Source organism: Melopsittacus undulatus, chromosome 7 (genome assembly GCF_012275295.1).
Source record: "Melopsittacus undulatus isolate bMelUnd1 chromosome 7, bMelUnd1.mat.Z, whole genome shotgun sequence".
NCBI lineage: Eukaryota > Metazoa > Chordata > Aves > Psittaciformes > Psittaculidae > Melopsittacus > Melopsittacus undulatus.
Genome location: NC_047533.1, coordinates 59600054 through 59617522, shown reverse-complemented (window position 1 = coordinate 59617522; position 17469 = coordinate 59600054). Strand labels below are relative to the sequence as shown.

Sequence of the window (17469 nt, the reverse complement as noted above, 5' to 3'; positions counted from 1 at the left end):
CTGGAGACGGTGGCCTGTGTGGACTGTTTTTTACTGCATAGCTACTCAAAATAAATGCTAAAACAACCACTTTGCACAACAAGTACCATCAAGACTAAGAGCATTTATTTTCCTGATCCTGCGTTTAGCTTTTAGATGGAATATGCATAGTTACATTATGTGCTTGACCTGCCTGGTTTGGGGTATTTTTGTTATCTTACAACAAAAAAGACTAGATAGATAGTGACACAGTACGAACAGAAAGAACAGACCTGCATTCCATGTGAAGGGGAAAAAACTGTTTTTAATTGCTTTAAAAACTAGGTTGTTTCTCAGCTTTGAATCCTCATTTTGTGGTCATGCTTGACCTACACAACCAGTTTCTTCTCTTTTTCTTCCCCTTTTTTATCCTTCAAAAGCAATCCAAACCAAACCAAAGAAGCAAACAAACAACTCGTTTCTTGGTAAAACAAAATAAAGGTGAAATGTTCCATTTGGGAAAAGGAGGGTACAGGTATCAGGGGCATGGGACAGCAAGAGCATGCCTGAGACAGTGGCAGAGTTTTCTTTAAACTGACAGTTATGGGACCTTCCACAGAAGGGCAGCAAACTGGTGGTAATTATGCATCTTTAGCCAACCAAGTGCAGAAAGAAAATGAAAGCAGTGAACGGTCCTTATACAGGCAGTGTACATAGTAAGAAGGGGAAAAAAGGTAGGGGAGCTTCAGTAATGTGGCAGCATAGGCCAGAGCAGGGAAGCAAAAACCAACCCTTTCTGTTGACTTCCTTGGGAGCTGGATCAGAGCTTCCAAGCAGACCAGATCCTCCAAGGAGAAAGCTGACCTTCATTTTCAAATATTTTGTTTTCTTTCTCTGTTTACTTTATTTTGGCTTTGTACAAGTTGACAGAATCATTCATCTTGAGCCAGATTCATTGCCCAAGGAAGTCAAAGGAAGTCTCCATGTTAACTTCAGTGGGCATTTGAATGGGACCTTTGGATGTGGCAAACATTCTAAGTACCTTCCCAGCTGTGTACTTCATCACAAGAGTGTCTAACTTTTTCTTGGTGCGATTTTAATCATGTGAAAAGCAAGTGCTTTCTCTGTCCTTTCAGGGACAATAACAAAACCAACAGTAATCATCTACTACATGTCTGGAGAAGAAAAAAATAAACACAAAATAATTCATTTCAGAATAGAAAGAACTCTGGATTTTGACAAAGGAACCATTTAAGCATGCTGAGCCTAGTTCAAATCTCTAACAGCACTTATAAAAATTAACAATTACAAAATACTTTCAGGAAGATTATTCCTTTTCAGAAATTATTCTTTTCACTTAGACTGTGCTTAATAATCCTCTACTTTTTAGACTTTAATATTGAAATGTGTGCTGTAAATTCATAAACATTACAAATAATTCTTGCAGAGATTTGCCAATTTTGAAGCATGTTCTGTTAGCATGGCTTTATTGTGTAAGTCATGAAATCAGCACCCAAAATCAATTCAATGCCTTTTATAGGATACAGTTGGCTGCTAGTAAAAGTTATCCTGCAGGTTAGGTAAACTGTTCAATGTAAATTACATAGGACACTTTTTAATAAACTCCTGGTTTTGACATTTGCTGTGTTTGTCATTGAAAAGTTTCCGTGTCAAACAGAGCAGTGGTAGCTTTTGACAGCAGAATCTGAGTCCTAGCTGATCTTTCACCATTGTATGTTGAATCCCCTCCTTTCCTGTCTGGCCTACCTGGCACTCAGATGCAATTCACAGCTATGTTACAAAATAAGAACCACTTATTAAGTTTTCCCTTCATACTCTGCAAAATGTGAATTCTTCTTACCTGCTTCTCTATAGTGAGCACCCCCTACCTGCTTTTCACAGTCTTTCCAGGGTTCAAGAGGTATTCAGATCCCTCACAGACTGTTCAGGACAAAATCCTATTTATATCAAGTGAAACTACATAAACATCAGGTGCATGTTCTTTTTAGCTTCAGCTAAAACACATGAAAACTGTCAGCAAAACCTGGGAGTTTAGTTAAACCTACCATAAAGATAGAAGCCATTCCTGATATTCAGTTTGAACTCCGGATATGGAGAAATTCTGGGAAGGTTAGGATTCCCTATTTCAGCTTGTATCTCGTCTTCCCTCAAACAATTCAGAGACCCAGACTCAAATTTAGAGCGCATCACTCATTCAGCTCTTTCAGTGGTTTTCACACTGTTTCACAGCCACAGAAGCCAAAGAGAAAGAGGTAACTGTATTTGCTAGGTTCAATCATAACTAAGAACATGGCTCTTACTACTTTGTAACTCCACAGTGATACGTTCACCAACACAGCATTCCAAATACATTCAGTAGCTGCAGTACAGAACAGTGAGAAACTGCTCTAAATGACCTGCCTCTTAAATTATAGATGTCATTTCCCATTATGTTTTCTTTTTCTCCTGATGCCCCTTACAATTGTAGACGTAGACCTTCCACTGCAGGTCATACTGTACTTTGCTACAAAATTGCAGCCCTACCGTTCTCCTTGTAGCCCATTCCCAAGATGACCTCTGGTGCTCTGTAGTAACGTGTCACCACATAGGGAGTCATCATGAAGCTAGTGCCTGCAGTCCTGGCCAGTCCAAAATCCAAAATCTTCAACGTGCAGTCAGATTTTACCACAATATTACTTGGTTTTAAATCCTGCAAAAAGATAGTGAAAAAGACATATGACTGACTTTCATAAAGCCAGGCATAGCTGTGATATGAACTGATATTTTAGGTCAGCTTTAAATTAGTGCTTTACTCTCCTGACCCTTACAGCTACTATCAAAAGTACTTTAAAATACACAGCAAAACCTGGCTACTGTTTCTCTAAGCAAACACTTCTGGAAGATGTTCTAACTTCACATGCGGTGGGGCTTTACCTGGACACAGGATCCTACTGGTGTTTAATTGCTTTTAGTGGTTCAAGAAGCTAAAATGGGACTCTGGTATTAATCCTGAGTATTTTTTTTTTTTTTTTTTTTTTGCTGTAAGCCTAATATAGACATTCCAACTGCACATGTGGAGATACCTTAATGCTTCATTTATAATAATTCAACTCATCCTTTGCCAGTTGACTGTTGGAAGCCAAATCTGTAATCCTTTGCTAACCATACTACACGTTAAGAAAGGAGACTTTTGTATATTGTAAAGCAATGTCCACTTTGTAAATCATTTTATCAGCCCTTGTTTTCTTCCTCCATTAATGGAAGGAAAACATTTTTTGATTTTTATTTTTCATCTGGAAATCCCAAATTAGTAAAAGCACATTTCAATAAAGATGATGACTCAGGATATTTTTAATCTGTTCAGAACTGCCTCCTGCCCACTGTCATATGAACCATTCTGCATGTTGGCAACAATCACATCTCTGGCTTTCACAGCCAGGTACCACATTCTTACCAGCCACAGTATTCTGACACGAAAAAGCAAATGAGAGGATGCAGAAGATTTAGCAGTCTTTTAATTTGTTTTAGCATACATAAATGATGGCAAATGCCAATTCCATACACCCTAGCTTCTGCAGATCCTGACCAAGAAATACTTGGACCACAGTGCATCAATTCAAAGTGGCTGAATGTCATGTGTGGTAAATGTAGCCAGCTGCAATTTCAGCACAAATAACACTAATCCACACCTTTCAGAGAACATAATCACTTTGAGGATTTCCAGTGATTATTATTTAGTTATTATTTATTTTTAATAATCACATTACCTTTTCATTGGTTAAATTTACAAATAATCTCATTCCTAACACAAATACAAAGCTATCCTGCTAAGGGGATGGACTATGATTCATAAGTTTATAGTCATTTTGCTGGGAGATAAGGCTTTAATCCACAGTACACAACAATCTCAAGTGCTTTCTAAAGTCTTTATGATGATGTTATATGCTTCCCAAAGTTTTAAACCAAAGACTCCTTACCCTGTGAATAATTCCTGCAGAGTGAAGATGCTTGATACCACAGAGCATTTGATACAGTAGATAAGACATACGTTCATGGTCTAGCTCCATTTGAATGACCTGGCACAGATTGGCATCCATTAATTCCATCACCAGGTAACTGAATGAAAAAACAAAGTCATAGTGTTATTGTCTGTGTTGAAGAGGAACCACAGCATCATCTCAAATAAGTAACAGTCTTCTTGCTTAATATTCACTTTATTTCTAGGGACTGAGAGTAACACAGCTGGAGACTGGGCCCATTCACAATGCTGCCATTGTGGTGTTTCTCACTACATCATCTCATGGCAGAGATACCGTTACTTTAGCAATCCAGAAAAACAGCTGTATTGCTGGCCCTTTCTTGGTGCATTCCCCATGACAGAGACTATACCCTACGTGAACAAACAAGCAGCAAGACACTGAAATGTGCAGAAAACAGAAGAGTCATAAGCATCAAATGTCATGACTGTTTGGCCTTTGACCATTATGAGGAATGGCTACCATAGTATATGTAGGAATTAGAGAGCAGTAAAAATGTCTGCCATGCTAAAATATGCAACCCCATCCAAAATGTCTCCAAAGCTCTTTCTAAGATTGCATGACTTCACACAATTCTCATTACAACTAATTAACCTCGTGCTTCTGATAAATAAGCTTCACTGACAACTTCATTAGCCCAATCCCCTTTAGCAATAAGTTAATATCTTAAACACATCAGCTCATTTCTTATGAGACATCCCACAAGCACAGCTGATTCATAAGTGTAACATTACATGAAAGCACTCTCAAACTTTGGGGAAAATACTAGTTCTCCATTTCAATGTATGCTGCATGCCTTGTCTTTTTCTCCAGCACTAGTTCCCTCGTTTGCTCTGCACAGGTCTGCAGTGACAACATTATGAGGGAATTCCAAACACCAAAACCAGAACAATAGTCACCTGACTTCAGCCATCGCTGCCTGTTATCACTACTGATACTAGATACAGAATGGGAATACGTTTCCATATAGTGTATACACAACATGGAAATGACTAAAGATAAAAGGAGTACAACTGTATAAATCACTGAATGTTTAAAATTTCATTCAGGACCAGTTCATACTATGCACAGTAGCACTTGTACAATAGGGCAGTGTTCAGCGGAGATGCTAGTTGTGCTCTACACCTAGCACTAGTTCCCCAGGCAAGTAAGTTCAAGGTTATATCAAAAATATAAGAAAAGAAGAAACATTTCACTTCGGTCTTTTTTATGGGACGTTATTTCAGACTGAAGTGCCACATATATATTAGGGAGTGACATAGAAACCATCATTCCCCTAGCAAACTAATAGCACAAAAGCAGACCCTTTTAACTACTCAACCCTCTTCATCTGCATCTGAAGGCAAACACAAGCATTGACCTCTCAAGAAAAGTCATCAGCTGGATTTGCACACTATTATGCTGCTTAGGAAGGCTGATATTTGCCAACTTACAAGTGTCTAAAGTGCTCTCAATATGGGTATGCAGAGTATCTGTCTACTCACAGTGTAGGCTACACATGATCTTCTTTAGAGGGGCTTATAACATTTGACTTTTGAGAAGTTATTGCATTCCAGGTACACTGTAATCCCCTCCCATCTCTAAAGCTTTAGTTTAATTATAGCCTGTGTTACTTACACATCCTGGAATTCCTCTAGAGATTTCTGTGGTGTGAAGACATTTAATAAACTGATAATCTGAAAAGCAAAATACACAAAGGATGAAGAGAACAGATAAATGTAAGCAGCTGAACCCATTTTGAAGTATGTGTTAAAGGATAAATTCTGGTTTTTCACTGCTCAATTTACACTAACACTTCTCACTTTATGGATCAGTAAAAAGTCAGCAATATTCAAAATAAAATACTGCAGATCTCTCAGATTTCTTCTAAGTGCACTTGAAATGGCTTCTGAGACACGGATTAGCAATGTGCTAAGGGTGAGACAGTCCTCTGAGTTTTGAAGTTACAGGTTCAAAGACCAACTTCAGCTCAATCTAGCACAGCATTTCTCATGCTACAGCCAGAAATTTCTTACATATGAAGAATGTTTACTTGAGGGGACAGACAATCAAGGACCACCTTATTAGAAATAAACAGAAGACCTTTGCTCTTTCTGATATGGCCTCAATTCCTTTGAGGGCACATGCTCACATTCACTGATACAATTTCCATTATGAGAGGTACCGCTTTTTAGTAGGAGCACTCTAAAACAGTAGGCACATTCTGGGCAAACACATTTTGCATACTGCAACTCCTTTTTGCCCTTTCTTTTTTTTTTCTTTAATTTGTTTTGTGTTTTGTTTAAATGGGCTGGGCTGTTGAAAGATACCAGTAAGAATGTGTGAAACAGCACAGGTAAAACACGACCTCGCATGACTGAATTGCCCATGTTTTTCTTACTGCATCTACCTCTGGGCAACAGAGGTAGAAGATATCAGCACAGCTGCCATGAAGACAACATCTGAATGCTTTCCTCCCCACCTTTATCACCTCTCTAGGATTTTCTTTTTTTTTCTCTTGCCTCCACACTGGTGCATTTACAGTCCTCTCCTTCCTCTGCACCCCTCTGTAAAAGGCGATTAAAACTCTGACCCAACCAGTGTTGGTATTATCAGTTTTATGCAGCATTTACAAAGTTATATATTTAAAGTTAATACCACTCCCGTTGCCCTCTGTTCTTTTCAGTCCATTAAAAACATGAAGTGAGAATGCATCATTCTCTGTCCTGCAGGGAGAACTACTCACTCATCCCTGTTTTTTCTTTCCATGCAAATTTGTGATTGAGAATAAGTGTAAAATCTCACCTTACATCACATTTTTTGAGCCCAATTCCTTTTTGCATAGGGAGAGAGTCATTTTAGGATATGAGCCAAGACTAAGCATGAGCAAACTGAAAAAACTCATTCCTAATTAAAAGGAGAGGGCACCAAGTTATGGCACCAAGCCAGCAGCAGAAACTGAGGAACTGTAGGAAAAATAAATTCTTGAGAGATCCCTCAACAATGCAGTGGGGTGATCCTACATACCTCACTACAAAAAAGCAAGCTTATAGAGTGTCAGGCAGATAGTTCTAACTAGTAGATGGGTGGTTACAATTAACAGAAAGTCCATGGAATAAATCTTTTGCTGCAGCATAAGAATAGTTTCATTCATTATGGATACTAAATGTTATACAATAGGTAGAGGGTGTAAGAAGCAGGAAAGTCTGGAACCTGTTAGTGCTGTTCATTTCAACAAGAGAACTGTCATTAGAAGGAATGGCACAATGCACTGAGGCTTCAGAGTCCTGGCTTACACATATTAACGTACACATAAATATGTGAGAATGGAAAAGTGCTTTTGGTTCTTAATTTTCTTTAGCAGTTTTGCAGCAACCTTCACCATGACAACCACACATCTTGTACAATCTATACAATGCATCTATATGACTAGGTTTCAGATGAAGTTGAGAACAAGGAGCGATACTTGTGCATGGGTATGACAACTCAAGAGACTGTCCCTTTGAGTCACAAATCCCAGTGATAAGAGGATGGAGCCAGGATTCCTACAACCACTTATGTATTTCTGCATAAGGAACTGACAAGAACGTATTCTGCTCTTTCCCCTTCTATCCCTCTAGCCCGACTAGCAGCACCCCCATTTGGCATAGCCTTTAAATGGACAGATCCTCGGTCTCTCATGTGGTCATTTAGTACCAGAAAAACTATAGGCCTAGAGCTGAATTTGCCTTTCATTTCTTCTGCTTTAAAAAGGCACCCGAAAATACTAAGAGACCAATATACATACCAGTTCTCTGGTTACCTATGGAAAACTTACATTTTTATGATTCACACACTTCATGAGGACCAGCTCCCTGTAAGCTCGCTTGGCATGAGTTTGATTCTGAAAAGGTCTGCTGAGCTTCTTAATGGCCACGTTTCTGTCAAGGACGGCATCATATGCAGCACTGCAGCAATCACAAATACAGGAGTTATACATCTTAGAGAATATCCTGCATTTCTTATGGCAAATTCCTGAGCCTCGAGTCTACTATTGTTTTTGTTTTGTTTTGTTTTTTCCACTGAGAAAAATACTGAGACAAAAGAAGGAGAGAGTTTCTACTGAGAAAAAAGAAGACATCAAAAGTAAACATGTACCACCACACTGGCAGAGGACAGCATGCACCACTACTTCTGACCTTCAGTTTGTAGGAAATTAACACTCATTTTCAAGGGGTGGGGAAAAATACAATAGAAACTGGATGAGACAAAAAGTTATTTCATGAAGCAACTGTCTGTGCATTGGGTACAGCGGAGAGGCTTTACTTAGGGACACCTTTACCAAGCAGCTCAATGAACAATTGCTTACTTTTATCTAGGATGAAGTTTGTCTTTTCCTTATTGTATTTCTAATGGGATAAAGTAATTTAATCATTTTTGAGACCATACAATCCAATTCCAATAACATACCTAGAAACAGAACCATTTCAAAAGGTTTCTTTATTATTTTCTTGTCAGAATGAAAAAACAGTTAAAAATTTTGTAAACATGGAGAAATACAGGCTCTGGTTTGCAAAGCAGGCTTTTAAAGCTGGGCTCCTAAAATTCTTCTTAAACTCTTTAATGTTTTATACAACCTTGAGTTATTTTGATAAATGTCACTTCCTGAGAATTTGAACCATTTATTTTGTTTTGGTGGTTCGAATCTGATTACACAAATTTTAACTTGTGCATTTCACAGAGCACACTAACTCTTAGAAACTTTCCCAAAGAGACAGTCCTCAGACCCTCTTCCTGGTTCTCCCTTTTACCAAGAGTGAGGAAAGTTTTTTGCTACTCCATGAAGACCAACAGTGTATTTCCCAAAAGATAAATCAACCAAACCCTGCTTGCTCTAATGGTATTTATTTAAGCAGCAAAATAAGCATTCAAAATCCTGTGTTTTATTTCTCATTAATTCCTGCTTATTGTAGACATTACAGAGTCCTACCAACCAAGCACCAGAAGCTTAGTCACAAAGCCAACAAAAACATACAAGTGATCTAAATAGGTAGATAAGTGTTGGCAATGTATGTCCTGAAAATCACAGAGGTGGAGAAAAATACTTAGACTACTCCTGAATAAAGAGCACACAAAATGCATCCCACAAATAAGAATAACTGTTTGCTAAAGATGATGAGCAATTTTTTGAAGAGTGCTTTAGTCCAGTGCTGATACTTGGGGCAGGTTTCCCCTGAAAACATGTTCAGAGAGGAAAAAGAAAGATTCTCGTGACTGCCCTTGCAGGTGCTTCAAAACTATCAGGAAGTTCTATTTTAATCCTTTCATAGTGAAAGTACTTCAGATCAAAATGTTAATTTACATAAAAAGTAAAAGTAAATACTGAATCTCCCCAGAGGACCAATGTTGTGAAATGCCAGGCACTGTACCTGGGGAGGAATAATGGCGGACACCATTATACACCTGGGGCCAAAAGTCTGGAAAGCAGGTTTGTGGAGAATGACCCAGAGGTCCTGGTGGACAACAAGCTGAACATAAGCCAGCAAGGTGCCATCATGGCTAAGGACAACATCATCCTGGGCTGCACTTAGAAAGAAGAAAGACTGCTGCTAGGAGGTCAAGGGAACTGATCTTTCCCATTTGCTCAGTGCTGCTGAGGCCACATCTGGAGTGCTGGGTCCAGCTCTTGGCTCTGTAGTACAAGAAATATAGGAATGTACTGGAGGGATTCTACTGATGAGCCACAAATACGGTTAGGGACTGCAACATCTGTCATACAAAGAGAGGCTGAGCAAGCTGGAGTTGTTTACCCTGGAAAAGAAGATCTTATCTCTGTACTGAAGTATTTGCTAGGATGAGTAAAGAAGATGGAGCAAGACTCTTCCAGTGGTCCTGATCACCTTCTCTAGTTGACTCTGCATTGAAGAAGTGGCTTGGACTAGACACACTCTAACATGATCCATTCTGTCATTTGATAACAATTCTTTCTTCTCTTATTCATTAATAAGGCATGTAACTTTTATGACCCAGCTAACATCATACTAGGCACATACATAAACAAAGACATTGCACTCACTATGTATGAAGCAGCTTATGTGATAAGGTTATCAAAGATCCAGCCTGACCTGATTTCATTCTGGCCAGAGTTTCACTCAACTAAACCTTATGTTAGAAGAACGAAGGTGTGTGATTAGTAGCCTAATAGTACGTAGAAAGCAAAACCTCCTATAGCAACTGTCAGAATTCTCTCATTCTCATTTAGTTCATCCACAACAGGCCACAACTAAAATACCTCTTAACAGCATTAAGGAAGTACTAAACAAACAAAAAGCAAAGCTGAAAGATTTAAAACCTATGATCTTTCAACAATTAAATGTTTTGACTCTATAATTCATAGATATGTACTGTAAATATACTTCAGCAGACAAATCTCTCAGCTAATTCCAACTTCATTTAAGATGAAAAGCCTACATGAGACTCAGGAATGTAAGAGTACTTTGAATCATTTTAATAACCTTTTCTCTTTAATTTTAATCTCATTAGTTACACCATAAAATTGCCGACTAGGAGTTAGAAAAGACTAACACCAAAAGTTTATCTGAGCAACCAAACTATTTTCTCCAGTTTCTGATCTCCACCAGAGAAAGAGATAAAAAGCATCAGTCTCAAATGGGAAAACCAAAGGCTTCTTAAGCCTTTGGATTTTGTGATCCATTCCCAGTCCTTTACATAGCATGGAGGAAAACAAAACAATTAAAGTAATCCTTTGTACAGGGATATTTACTTTGAGATACGAGGATCTTGACTGCTCTTCTGTTACTGTCTCCTATCAAATGGAAGGTGTCCAACTACTTCAAGAAGTCAATACATATATTGATTGCTCTGTGTAAATTAATAGCACTGATGGTTTTTTTTTTCTATTCACCAGAGAGAAGCTTTTGTTTACAGACAGCCAACTATGCATTTTACTACAATGAAATTACAGATATCACATGTAGGTCCTCTCTCTGCTGCTTGCTACACAAAATCCTTACCTTGGAACACCAAGGTTAGTACTGATGATAAGCCTTCTTAAGACAAACTTCAATCACTGGCAGAAGAGTGGCTGTATAAACAGGTGACTCAAGGGAGCAGGAATAAGAGAGAGAGAGTAATGAGCGTCTGTGAACTGCTGTGAAAAGGCTGAGTGTGAAAGTCAACATCAAGATCTGCAACAAGAGATTGGACTTTCATCTAAAAGCCTGTTCATCTTTCCCTGGAAACTCATAACACCTCTTGCTCAACTGAATTTGTTTATTCATTTATACAGTTGCCCTATTTTTATAACAAAGACTACAATTCTAGGCTTGTAATAAAACGATAGTTCTACTGCAGCATGAGCTCAGAAAAATCCCCCAAGTTTACAACCCTATCTCTGGCAGCTGAACAGACAGAAAATGCAGTAAATAAATTCTTTCCCTATAAATTCTGTTTATGGCTAGTTTGGCAAGGTAAATGTTAGCATTTAAAGTGCCTTTTTAACTGTAAATAAGTTGAAACAAACCTACTTAGCAAAGATAAAAAATTTTAGCCAGATGTGAATATAAATTCATGCCTTCAAAGAGGTCTATGTAATTGCAGCTATTTAACAAGACACTGCTGAGTTCAGCAGGGAAAAAAAAAAAGAAAAGGAAATAAATGAAACCCATTCTAGTCAGATTTAAACTAACCAAGATCATCATTTACCACTAATGGTGTGTGAGAGTTCAGACTGTAATGATCAATGAGCAATGCTCTGTTATCATACACTTGAAGGATCAGACATTCATTTTTATACTTATTTCAAAAAGCAAGAAAAGCATTCTAGTTTCACGTTCAAGTTTCTATTTCAACATGCACTTACCAAGTAAATACTTAAAATTATTCTTCCCATACAGGAATAATTCTTTTAATCAACAATGAAACAGCATTTATCTGCTCCATTATATTCTGTGCTAGAACAGACTGACAAAACCACAGAACACACTTATTTTTTAGATAAACTTTAAGCTAGGGGTTCCTAGTATAACAGATTACATTTTTTGACAGTCTTTAGTTTCAAGATTTTTCAGATAGTGCACATATATCCTTTTCAAGATGGTTATAATTTCTCAAGCCACTACTTCAGTAAAGTACTATTATTAGCCCTCAGATGACAGAATGGAAGCCCAAAACAGGAAAGGAAGCTCCTAGACTCCTGGGGCATGCTGTGAAATGGAGACTTTCAGCAACCTCAGCTAACAGCTTTCTATATTAAGAAAGTCTCTTCACTGAATGTTGTAGAAATCCAAGGGTTGGTGAATGTTCCTCTTACCTATCGTTACACATATACATTGCAACATATATAGTATTTTAATTTATCTGAAAAGCTACTTAATATAATATCAACTTTCTACAGCGACAAAATTTGGTTGTCTTTTGCCTTTCTCCAGAAATACTTCAGCTGCGATGCTGATTATTACAAATCACTGTTATTTATATCTGCATTACCTGATCCTTCCAGGTACTGCTGTTTTGCCACTGACATTAGCATTTTCCTTTAGTTCCTTCATCCCAGCACAGCAAAATGGAAGAAAGCTGAAGCTGATCTTGTTAAACAAAGCATTGATCTATGTATTTGAAATGCCTATTCTATTTAGTGCTGAGGTCTCCATCAGCAGAGAAAATTGGTAACCTTGAAAATCATGTTTAACAAGAATGCTGATGATACCTCTTCTAACAATCACCACTGATCCATAGAGCAGAATGCACTCTATATACACACACAGATATATATTGAAATGTATATATACACAACATATAACTTCTGAGTTTCTAAAGGCAGATTGTGATACGTATATATTCACAGTGCATATTCGTCTCTTCAGCAACCACTTTTAAAAAGAAAAAAATAAATTATTATTTTTAGAGTGAAAACTTCTGTTCAGAAAGTATCATTTAAAATAGTGAAAGTTTTTGATGAAAATGGAAAGAATTCCTTACATGCACCAACATGCAGGAACAGTTTCCCTGAAACAGGACAATAAAAGACCACTGTGATGGACAAGAGCTTTTCAATGTCCTTATTATATTTGGAACGAAGTCTGTGTGCTGAAAACCCAGAACATAACTAATATGATCCTAATGATGAGTTGCAGACCTGTTGTCAGGAATGGCTACTCTACACTCCAGATCAGGTCTATTTCTCCCCCACAGTCAGAGAAATTCAGTGGCCTCTGAGGCAGCATTCAGAGCTGATGCTTAAGGAGACCAATACAATTTCATAATGGAAGACTGCTGCACTTTTTCTGTTACTGTATATAGTTCCAGCTATTTGTTGTGAGTTTCTATCAGCTTGCAGCTTCTTGCAGTCAGCTGGTAACAGTTGCATTAGGAAATACAATCAAGCTGCCTTTCCAGCTGCACCAAAGTCATAATTTATTTTTTTCCTATCACCATGGATGTTTCACAGAATAAATAAATCAGCCCACGAGACCTTCCATGAGCTTCTTACCACAGCAGAGATTACCGGTTGAGCTCAAAATGTTCCTTCCTGCACTACATGGGTTAGCAAAAACTGCACTTGCTGAAGTGCAGCAAGAGTCATACACATGCATCCTGTCACAGCAGATACCCTGCCAGCAAGATGCTGCAGCTGGTGCCCTTTGGAGCCCCTTCACATGCCAAGATGACCTTGCAGCAAAGGCAAAAAAGAGAGGTTGAACTAAGCTGTCACCTCAGTGCAGTTTAAATGAGACATCAAAATGCACTCATGCTTATTCCTAGAAAAACAAACACAAAGTTCAAGCCCACAACCCAGCCAGCCCCTTTACTGTAAAGTATTAGAATAGTATCATTTTCATATCCATGACAGCTGTAGTCCAGTTTTGAATCCACATTACTCATTCTTTTTAAAGTACTACAATCATTGCCTGAAATGTCAAAGCCAAGCATCCCTTTCCAGCAAAGATAAACTGGGAAGCACAATGAATTTGTATTTCCAAGGGCAACTAGCTTTGATAATTTTGCTCTGAAATATATTTTACCATTCAGTCATGCCAAGACAGCTCTTATCCACAAAGCTTTCAGAAGTGTGGTCTGAAGGAAGATGATCAAGCCATTATACATAAGACAATATAAAAGAAGTTGCACAGAAAAGAAAAAGGCTGGAATGCTTATTTTTAGTAAACATATTTACGATAAAAGCTCTCTCAACATCTGTCACTGGTGGCTCCAAATGTGCTGTATTATAATTTTGCCAATTATACTACTGATTAAAATTGTAAAAGAACAAAATTATTCACTAGGTGGCAAAAGAAGCTACACACTTGGAAAATTGATGGGAAAAAAAGAATCACAGGCTGAAATCTATCAAGAAAAGGAGGGTCTGTAGTAAAAATTTGCCCTCTGCTACTTGCTGACGAATTCTTCTAGGTTATTTGGTTACTAGGGTAGATTTGCTCTGCTGATATCTTCTTTTAAAACAACTACACACATGAAAGTATAAAACTGTTCATGTTAGCAAAGTGTTCTTTCATCAAAAGATCTCGTAGTGACTTAAAACTTTCCAGCTGTCCTTTCCAGCTCCATCACCACCACAAACCACAGGCCTGTGTACAGAGAATTTCCACTCCTTTACTGACCTGACAATTACAATGCTCAAGGTTTTGCCCTTCTGGCTCAAGTTGTACAAAAGTACCTCTGTGACTCTCTCATCCACAGATTGAACCTCAATTTAGTTATCTTTCTAATTACTTGAGCTGGTGATGCCTTAACAAGAACCATTTTGTAATCCACCGATCAGTTCTGCATATTGATGCAAGATAAACAATTGTCCCGTAGTCATTCTCACAGAGAGTGTACAGGGATACTGTAGGTAAGGCAATGTAGCAACAGCTATACTTCTCACAAATTGCCTGCCATGTCTCTCATAATAGATGCCATTTTAGTTTGCCTGGAGACTAAAATATTAAGAGAATGCTGAATAGTAAGTATGTTTACATACCTCTCATCTGTATATACTCTGCTAATTTTTTATCCTTAGCACTGAAAGTGGCTCGGTTGTAGAATCCTTTTCTGAACAGAACTGTAAAACCAGTACTTTTTGGTTCTGCACTTCTCATGTCAGTATCTCACTATATGGCTTGCTAGCTGGCAAAACTTTGGTAACTGCTAGCCTAGGAAATTCAGCCTGGTCAGTGAAAGAAGTTAGGGTTTTTTTTTTCCCAATCTGCTTTAAAAGGACTTGAGGCCAAAATGCTTTCCCTTGTGTGTGTGACATGTAAAAGATGACAGTGGTTTCCAAAGCATGTCACGTTACTAACACTTTGTATGCTCAAGGATTTACTGAAGCCAGGGCAAGGTAAAAATCAGAAAAATGGATCAGAGCTGGAGGTGTCTGTCAATATTCAGTAGCAGAAAATAACTGGGCAAAGGAAGTTAAAGTGTGAGTTGTAGTTAAACCATATGAAGTAAATGTTTGCCCAGCACATGGCAAAGAGATCTCATATTCAGTGCTTTGGGCTGTCAGCAGGGTATATAAACTTTGGACAGTTTTCAAGTTCTGTTAAGCAGCAAAGCCAGAAAAAGTCCAGTTTTCTCATTTAACAGCAATTTACAAGACTAGGAAAATACCAACACTGAAACAGAGTCTGTGCACTGGGCAAAAGTTCAGTACCTAGCACATTCAAAGTGCCAGTCACATGATAAGCCTGCTATTTTTTGATCTACAAACTGAAACAGAAAACAGCTACTATCTTCTGTACCTACCTCATAGTCATAACTTAAAAGACTTGCTGGCTTGCACAACAGAGCAAAAGCTGTCAGTTTGGAGAAAAAGATTATTTCACAAATTTTCTTGCAACATTTCTCAACTGATTAAAAATCAGAATTCAAACAAGCACTGAAAATGTATTGTCAGCAAGTCATCATCTTCAATGTGATAATCATGGAAGGGGAAAAAAAAAGTCAACATAAAAATTTGACCTAAAAGGCTAATCAAATTCTAGTTTCCCAAAACTAACCCTGCAATCTCTGCAACACTATTTTAAGCAAACAGAAACAGAGAATCTGAGATGCCAAAATGTCACTTGGTGCTGTTCTGGGAGGGAAGAAAGCCAATGCCACCACACGTCACCCTTACCTTCCCAGGCAAAGAGCTAGTCCACAACCTGCCCCTATGCTGATACGAACTCAACCAATCCAAGTTGCTACAACTCTTTCAGCACTCTCATCCAACTGAGATAGTTCTGTATCTACAGTCTCTCATACTGAGGGACACCTCCGACACAGGTAAGATGCTAGCAGGCAAACCTGATGGTTTGTAAGGATACAAAATGTTGTAGCTGCTATATAACAAGCCAAAATGCCTTAGTTCAACAGGAACAAAATTAGAAATTGCTTAGATTTTTTGAGTTGCCCTGTTAGCAGCAGAGATTTCAAGACATAGATGTTCTGACACAATTTTAAAACCAGAATTTTGTTTCAATTAGAATCCCTGCCCCCTTCTGTGGCTCGTGGTGAATTAGCAACCCCAGCGCCACAAAATATATTTCCAGTTTGTAAATGGAGACAACCAGTTTTGGATTGAAAAGTGTAAAAGATGAATCCAGAAAAGAATCAAAGCAAACAAACCCCAAACAAATGCACAAAACCTCAGTCAATAAAAAAAAAAAAATTATATCCTGTTTGCCACTTGCTTCGAGTCCTGTCTTTGGGTCTTCCTTTCTCCTTCCTTCCTGTCTCTCTCTTTATAACCAGCTCTTGCCCATTCTGATGACTTTTCCCACTCATGCCATGAGAGGACATGTCTCGCACTGTTCACAGACTTCATCTAACCCTAACCCTTCATGCACAATCTCTTGTTTCATATTTTCTTTCTATTTTGCACAACTTCTGTTATACTTCTTTGTCTGTCACTGTTTTATTTGTGACCTTTATTGTACAAGGACAGCAGGCCCTGGGAAAAGGGATGAATTTTTGCTTTCTGCAAAGCACTGTGAAAAGCCATAGACCACGCTAACATCAATAATACATGCTAACAAAGAAAACTGAGTTGACTGAGCTGCATTTCCTTCAGACCAGCTCTTTCTTTTTTTCTATTTCTGGTTCCATTGCTGCTTTGTTTTGATACCTGCCTTTTTATTTGGATGCTCTGTCATAGCCCTACCTCTCTGATTCCATAGGGTCACAGCTATTCTCCTACCACAGGTTAAAGTCCTTGTCCCTAAGAGGGAACGGAGGTACTTAGTGGAATTACTGTCATGTTAAAGCCATGGTAATCAGAGATGACAATGCAACAGTCCTCCTTTCAGTGGTGACAGAACTTCAAGTGAATGAATAAAAGGGTAAGTCTGAACTCAGGTAAGGAATGGCTGCAATACACTGACAGTAGTTAATTCTAACCCTAATTTCCTTCTTGAACTGAAATTTGTCTGTGACTGAGCTCCAGGCAGACAACCCGACACAACAGGAGAAGCAAGAGAGTCTTGAAAGATATCTGCCCAGTGTGTTACAGTGT

General features: G+C 38.3%; 1 protein-coding gene across 5 annotated transcripts in view; it reads right to left on the bottom strand.

Moving 5' to 3' along the window:
* The window catches only part of MAPK10 (mitogen-activated protein kinase 10), a 71415-nt gene that overhangs the window by 34419 nt on the left and 19527 nt on the right, over nt 1-17469 (bottom strand). For all 5 annotated transcript variants that reach the window (XM_013128414.3, XM_005146586.4, XM_005146587.4 and 2 more), the window contains 4 exons: nt 7792-7921; nt 5613-5671; nt 3936-4074; nt 2503-2668 (listed from right to left, as the gene is read on the bottom strand). In XM_013128414.3, the coding sequence (XP_012983868.1) occupies nt 2503-2668; nt 3936-4074; nt 5613-5671; nt 7792-7921 (494 nt within the window). The remainder of the gene's footprint in view (nt 1-2502; nt 2669-3935; nt 4075-5612; nt 5672-7791; nt 7922-17469) is intronic.